This window comes from Trachemys scripta, chromosome 10 (assembly GCF_013100865.1).
Source record: "Trachemys scripta elegans isolate TJP31775 chromosome 10, CAS_Tse_1.0, whole genome shotgun sequence".
Classification (NCBI taxonomy): domain Eukaryota; kingdom Metazoa; phylum Chordata; order Testudines; family Emydidae; genus Trachemys; species Trachemys scripta.
In genome coordinates this window covers 31,708,875-31,715,832 of record NC_048307.1, presented here as the reverse complement: position 1 = coordinate 31,715,832, position 6,958 = coordinate 31,708,875, and the positions used below count along the sequence as shown (strand labels likewise).

Sequence of the window (6,958 nt, the reverse complement as noted above, 5' to 3'; positions counted from 1 at the left end):
ACCGGCTTCGGGCAGCCCCCATGCCTCCGGACCCTGCGCCGCCGGAGCCCGGGAGGGGAAGTGCCCGGCCGGCAGCGCAGGGTCCGGAGGCAAGGGGGCTGCCTGAAGCCCATAGCGCTCGGGCAGCTCGGCTCTTAAACAGAGCCCAAGAGTCAGGGGAGGAGCAGAGCCGCCGCGGGAGGGGAAGTGCCTGGCGGGCATTTTCCTGGACATGTTCAGCTTTTTGGCAATTCCCCCCGGACAGGGGTTTGAGTGCCGAAAAGCCGGACATGTCCGGGAAAAAACGGACGTATGGTAACCCTATGCATGGCCCAGTGCTCAGGAAGCCAGGAAATGCCAGTGTTGCAGTTAACATGCAGCCGTAGTGCTTGTCTGTATTAAAAATGTTGCACTGGCTTTTAAACTAAACTGATCTTGTGAAACAGATTCCCTTTTCTATAGGGCAGGCCTTTGAATCATATGTACACATTACAGGAGAACCCTTCCTTGTGCGATAACGGGAATGGAGAGTCTACGGCTGTAGGAGATGGGTTGGACTGGCCGGTAGACTGTGGAATGAAGAGCAGAATAACAGCCGTTGTGCTGATCCTTGAGTGTTTCATGTTGCAGGGTGACTGATGCTTTGTGCAGCGAATGCCAGTTACTCACATATTTTAAGATTTTCTTCACTCGGGCCATACACAGGATCGTCACCCAAATGGCGACTACGGAGCCCAGGAAGTCGCAGTACTGCAGAGTGTCGTAATCCATGATGCACATCACAGCAACTCCTGGCTGGTCACACGCATGGTAGAACTAGAGGCAGGGAACAAGAAGAGCCAAGTGCAGCAGAAGGCCGACATGCTTGCATGGCCAAGCTCCTTTTTGGACGGAGTTGGTAGACAAATACAAAAGGCTCAGCCCTGGAGCTACAAGTACCTGCAGGGAGGGTCTCCTGGTGCCTTGTTGCAGGCACGGAGAGCATCTGCTTTTGAACTGTATTTGTTGGTGACAGGCCTGCCAAGGGCTGAGGGGGAAGGAAACGTTGGTTTCTCAACAGACTCAGCAGCCCATCTGCAAGTGCCTGGGACAGATCAGTCTCATGTGACATCCCTATTCACATCCCCGAGATCTTGCCAAGGGTTCCCCGGCTGAGAGGGGAAAGGGAGCACCTGATGTTTCTAGTGTAAAATTGCTGCAAAGCAAACAGGTTTTGAAGGCAGTGGTGGTTTTGCTCTGCAGTTCACCCATAGGGCCCAAGAATCGGGCGGAGGGAGGGGAGGCTGGGCAATTTTGTTCATTGGAGACTGCTCTGTTTCAAGTCATAGTAGCAGCACCCCACACCCTCATTCCCCTTCTGCAGACCTCCTTGCTGCCCTGCTCAGTCATGACTAATGCCTGCCCTTCACCTCCTTGCAGAGATTCAGTTGCCTCATTGGCTTGTTGGGTTTCCTGCACTCAGTGCGGGAGGAACTAGGAACAGCACTGGGTGTATTCCCCAAGGCTCCCGTCCCAATCTGCTGTGGGGGAGTGGAGGGGCTGTTCTGGTACTAGACGTGTCATACTTTAGATATGATCCCTTATGATCCCTCTCATAGGCTATGTGGAAGGTCCAGGCTCCAGGCCACTATCCCAGCTAGCCAGAGTGTGAGCTTTCACTGAGCGCACTGTGGCTGCCTCCCCCCTGGCCTGCATGGTCCATGTCTGCCTCAGGCCCCACAGAGGGGTGCACCCAGTCTTAGAGAGAATGGATCTCACTGGGAGACAGGGTAATTAACATACAAGACAAGCACCCCACCCCCGCAAAGCTCTCCCATGGTTCCCATTGATCAGGCTCCGGCTGGGACGCTAACATGACATTGGAAGGAGGCAGGCTGATGAGGATGTTTTTCATGCCAAGTTTCGGACGGAGCGGCAGCCCTGTCAGGTTCACCAGCACGGGCAAAGGGTTCACATGGGGCCGGGCATGTGTGTTTTAACGGGTCTGTTCTCCACTGGTGGTGCCCGGCTGATGGCAGTGAGCGTTCCCAAGAACTGTGGGGGCTATAGGAAGAGAGCACCCTCCCTACTAAGCCTCTCCCTCTCAGGTACAGAGAAGCGGGCTACAGGAGCAGTCAATTTGAGGGTGTGGGTAGTGGAGTGGTTATAGCCTCTGGGGAGGGCCCAACACCTCACACCAACTTGCTGCTGGGTGGCAGAGCGAACAGACATGACTTACCGTGGAGAAGAACATGGTGTAGGTGTAAACAGAGGCTTCCACCAGGTAGTAGCGATACAGAGCAACTGCAATGGCTGGCAGGAACATGAGGTTACTGAGCGTGAGAAGAAGGGTGGCCAGATTCTGTGAGCCGACAGACTGGGCTTTAGTGTTATCAGTGCAGCTCCATCCACCCCAACCTGGCACACAGCAGAGGGAGGTTACAATGGCACATCTTCAGGGCTCCATAACATACCAACAGCTGTCCAAGGATTCCCTAGCAAAGGCGCACACAATCCATCCCCACATGTGACAAATTCCACATCCCTCTCAATCTCCTCTCTCCATATCCTGTGGGTGACCAAATGCACTTGCTGCATTAGCCATCTGCCTATTCCCCTGCTCCTGCAACCCCAGGCTCTGTTGCAGCAGCTTAGCTTGGCAGGGAATGGGGCAGACTGCACCTTCGGGAAGGATTCCTGTGCTGGGGTCACAGTGATTCCAATAGGCAATGTGCATCGGCTGGTCAAATCCACAGTAACAAGAGACAAATGGACACTACACCCCTTCCTGCTCCTGGTGCTTAGCCAAGGGTCCCAGGTAACATGGCTCCAACTGCCCATCTGAAACCTTCAGCCAGTGACACTCCTGCTCTCAGCACACAGTGATGTGCCAGCCCCAGGAGGAGTGCGGTCTCCAATTTACACTGGCACTGGCCCAGACCCCAAAACCTGGGGAACATCCCAACAGAGCCTAACCCTTATTTTGGAGAGGTTTCCATACTGCTCCTGTACAGTGGGGGCTATCAGCGGTCGATGGGCTGCACAGGGTCTGTCAATCCCTCCCTCCTCCAGGGCTCTCTCCATCTCCAGGGTGACTCAACAGGCATTCCCTACTTGTTAAGCTATTTTTCAGACACAGTGATCAGTGGCTTGGGGCATGATGCTCTCCAGTGGGTGGGGGCTCAAAAGGGGAGATTCCTACAAAGTCAGAGAACCAGGATTGAAAACCAACACCACAGTTTACAGAGGAGGCTGCGTTCTCGCTCTAGGGCCACATGGCTGCAGCCAAATAGCCAGGAAGCAACTGGCTGGAATTTGAAGACAGCCAGGAGTTTTGGGCAAATTTCACCTCTGTGTCTGTGAGGAGCTAACGATTTTCTCAAGTTTGTACAAAGCTGGAAGGATATGTTAAGTAATTACTGTGAAACCCCAGACTGCAGTGGATTGGCCAGCCACTTGCTCTGAGCCATTGAGAGTCCCAGGTCAAGGATTGTGGGTTAGTTTTGATTGGATGCCAATTCTGTTGATTGACTGGATGGGTGTTGCTCTCCAGAACAGGTTTGTAGGGTGAATGTTCAGTTAGGAATTGCAGAGCTCCTGCCAACACTCTCCAGTATTCATTGGCCCTGCTAGGACACTCGTGGAAAGGTCCAAGAAGTGCAAAATGCTGGGTTTGATGTGCCTGCGTGTTTTCAGAAAAGACTTGGAGGGGTTCACCCAGCTCTGCAATTTAGGAGGAAAGTCTAGAAGCCCATCTGTGAATTCTAAGTGCTGACCTCATCATAATACAATGAATAGTGTAGGGTAGGTAGGACCTAACCATGTCTCAGGAACTGGGCTAAGGTCTACAGGGACATGGCTCTATCCCATCCACACTGTAACTCTTAGACATGTTGCAAGAGTCAGGGAACAGGCACCCCCCGATGGCTGCATGGGGCCTACCACATACAGGCAACCAGCCAAGTCATCCTGCATCTTCCTTGGGCTATTTTCTATTTGATACAGACTCATGACTCGCAAAGCCAAGAAACATGTAGGAGCACTTTGTGGATCACTACATTCCTAAGGGTGAGAGGCCTTTGTCTCACTGCCAGTAGCCTGGCCCAGGAGTGCCTGCATTGCTGTCCTTTAGTGATGCCACTGGAAGATCACGGCCTTAGAGCTACTTTCATAAGGAAGGGGAAGTTGGGCCTAGAGCAGCAAGCGCTGCAGCCAGAGGGCCCTTCCCCAGGTGTTCCAAGCTGGAGGTGGCTGTGGCCACTGCAGGTGGGCTATTCCAGTGCTCCTCACTAGCACGGGGGTCTCTGAGCATTGCCTGTGCAGGGGCTGCATGGGGTGCTATGGTTTCACCCTACACTCTCCAGCTCTTGGAGCCCCTGGACTCCACTGCCTGCACATCAGAGTCCCTACACAGGAAACGGGAAGTTTTGCCTCAGGGTGGATATGCAGGCCTGCCGGAAGGCTAGCCCAGGCTCCGGAGAGAGAGGGGACTCACCAGCTTTACAGCTGCAGCCGGCGTAGAGGTAGCCATGTCTTCTCAGAAGACTGCACTGTCCATATGTTCCACAGTCGTCAAAGCAGGGGGTGAGGTATGTGGAGACGGTCACTTTGGCTTTCGCTTTGTTACATTCTCTGCAGCCAGAGGAGATTTGACTGTCAGATGAGCCTGAATGTGCAGAGTCACCTGCTGCCAACAGAACGTACTTTGATCCCCTCCCCCAGGTAACCAAGGGCTAGTACACAGCTTGGAGCCCCTCCCTGCACTGCGGCCAGGAGATCCTGGGGCTGATGTCACCCTGGCAGTCCCCCCATTCAGTGTGCTGGGCTCTTTGTGCTGCACTGCCAGTGACCTGATCTCCACTGATAGACTTGCCCCTCTCCAGGGGCTGGAGGAAAGCTGCGGACAGCGGGCACCTCTCTGGGGAGCCAACCCTTCCCCTGCTGCATGCTACAGAGCAGCCATAACAGTACCAAAGTGGTGTGCCAAGGCCTCCAGAGCCTCATAGACCACAGTGATAAATGGGTATGGGGAGGGTGTTTGTGGGGGCTCCTCAGAACTAGCAGGTTAGAGAAACCTCCCCCCGGGTATCATGGAAGAGCCTGACCCCCCCAGCTGGCCTGTCCCTCCTGCCCCCTGCCCAGGGAACCCAGTACTTTTGAGGGCTCTGGACAGTCTCCTCTGAAATGTCTCTGAGAAGGATGCTGCCACCCAGCCCCCGGCAGCATGTGAGATGGATGTAAACATTCCAGCACGGCCCCAACCCAGATACCTCCTACCTCAAACCACCTCCTGTTGTCACCCACAGAAGCACAGTGGGAGTGGCATGGAGCACTCGGAGTGAGGGTGGGGGGCATCCCATGGGGGTTTCTCTTCCGTTGTCATAGACATGGGACATGTGGGAGGGTTCTGGCCTGGCTGATGCTTAGTGACCTGCTCACTGGCCCGAATGGGTTCTTGAGTACCTTGGCCAAAGCGTTTAAATACAGATTCAGACCCCCAGGTTTGGAAACCTGTATGGATGGGACCTGGGCTGGCAGGAGGCAGCAGGTTCCAGCCAGGAGCTATAAATTAATGGAGATAACCTATCTCCTAGAACTGGAAGGGACCTTGAAAGATCATTGAGTCCAGCCCCCTGGATTCACTAGCAGGACCAAGTACTGATTTTGCCCCAGATCCCTAAGTGGCCTCCTCAAGGATTGAACTCACAACCCTGGGTTTAGCAGGCCAATGCTCAAACCAATGAGCTATCCCTGGGCCAGACTTTATTTGATGGTGATTGGATATTCCTGGCCTGCAGCTGCATTGTCCAACTCTCAGTGAAGAGACAGTGACTTCGGCCTCTGCAGGTCTCAAACAATAGAGAAATGCTCTCAGCTTAAGGCTGCAGAGGCCCCTGCGGAGCTGTAGGACAGCAGTTTTACTTTCATTTACAGCATGGCCGTTTGCAGCACCTGTCGGGTGAAAGCCAGCCTCCAGGTGAGAGCAAAGAATGCAAGCCAGCACGAGCCTCCACCACTGCCTCCTCCAGGTGAGAGCAAAGGGGCTTCGTGCCAGTGGCTTCCTGGTGCCAGTTTGTCTGTGTGGTGGCGTTTGTCGAGGGGAGCTCCTGGCCAGCCATCACACACTCACCCCTGGCCCCGTGGGCAGATGAGCTGCAGGGAAAGGAACCAGTTGTCAGTCTCTGGGTAGGGAATAATCAGCGTTGCTTCTGTGGAGGACCCAGTCACGTTCAGAGGGTAGCCCTGGAAAAAAGCTTCAGAGAAAAAGGGTGTTTGCCATTAGTTACATGACATGGCTAAGAACTCCCATGGGCTCCAGAGCTTTGGCGGGTGGAGAAGGGAAAGAGACAAGACCCATAGAAATACCAGGCTGAGACCAATCCCCTGAGCTGTGGAGCAGTTGGAGATACATACCACATCAGCCTGATCTCTCCACGATTGGCCCTCCTGAGATCAGAGCACATCAGGTAGCCAGCCCTCATGACCAGGGATTAGGGGTAATGGGAAAAGCCCAGACCCTATACCTCAGCACTCTCCAAGCCCCCATCCCCACTAGGGACAGTGTCCAAAGTGCCCACTGGTTCAGCTCCACTGGTCCTTGCAGCACTGGGAGCCCAGGTGAGGCTGGCCCGGGGCGGTCTCTGCTGTATGACACCGTGTGATGTTACCCTGCTCACAGCAGGATGAGTAAGGGCTTAAATCACCACCAGCAGCCGGCTACTCGCTGCACCAGTGCTCCCACCACAGCTAACTCCCGTGGCGCTCCGTGCTCCACAGTGTAAGCGGAATCTCGATGGTTCCCTCAGCTCCACTGAACAAAGTCCAGAGATCCCCAGCATAGCAACTACACCCATTCCACCAGCAGGAGGCTGGGCAGCAGAAGTGGCAACAGCATCTCCCCCTTATCTCGCTAGCACAGGTAGCTTCTTCCACAGGGACCCTTTATAACCAGGGGGCAAGGTTTGGAGAGGATGGTTCAGGCTGAAACAGACCATCACTA

At 54.4% G+C, this 6,958-nt stretch overlaps 1 protein-coding gene across 2 annotated transcripts in view; it reads right to left on the bottom strand.

The window, feature by feature from the left end:
* Positions 1–6,958, bottom strand: part of PGAP6 (post-glycosylphosphatidylinositol attachment to proteins 6) — a 52,739-nt gene that overhangs the window by 5,409 nt on the left and 40,372 nt on the right. For both annotated transcript variants that reach the window (XM_034783469.1, XM_034783470.1), the window contains 4 exons: positions 6,089–6,212; positions 4,454–4,590; positions 2,198–2,376; positions 649–795 (listed from right to left, as the gene is read on the bottom strand). In XM_034783469.1, the coding sequence (XP_034639360.1) occupies positions 649–795; positions 2,198–2,376; positions 4,454–4,590; positions 6,089–6,212 (587 nt within the window). The remainder of the gene's footprint in view (positions 1–648; positions 796–2,197; positions 2,377–4,453; positions 4,591–6,088; positions 6,213–6,958) is intronic.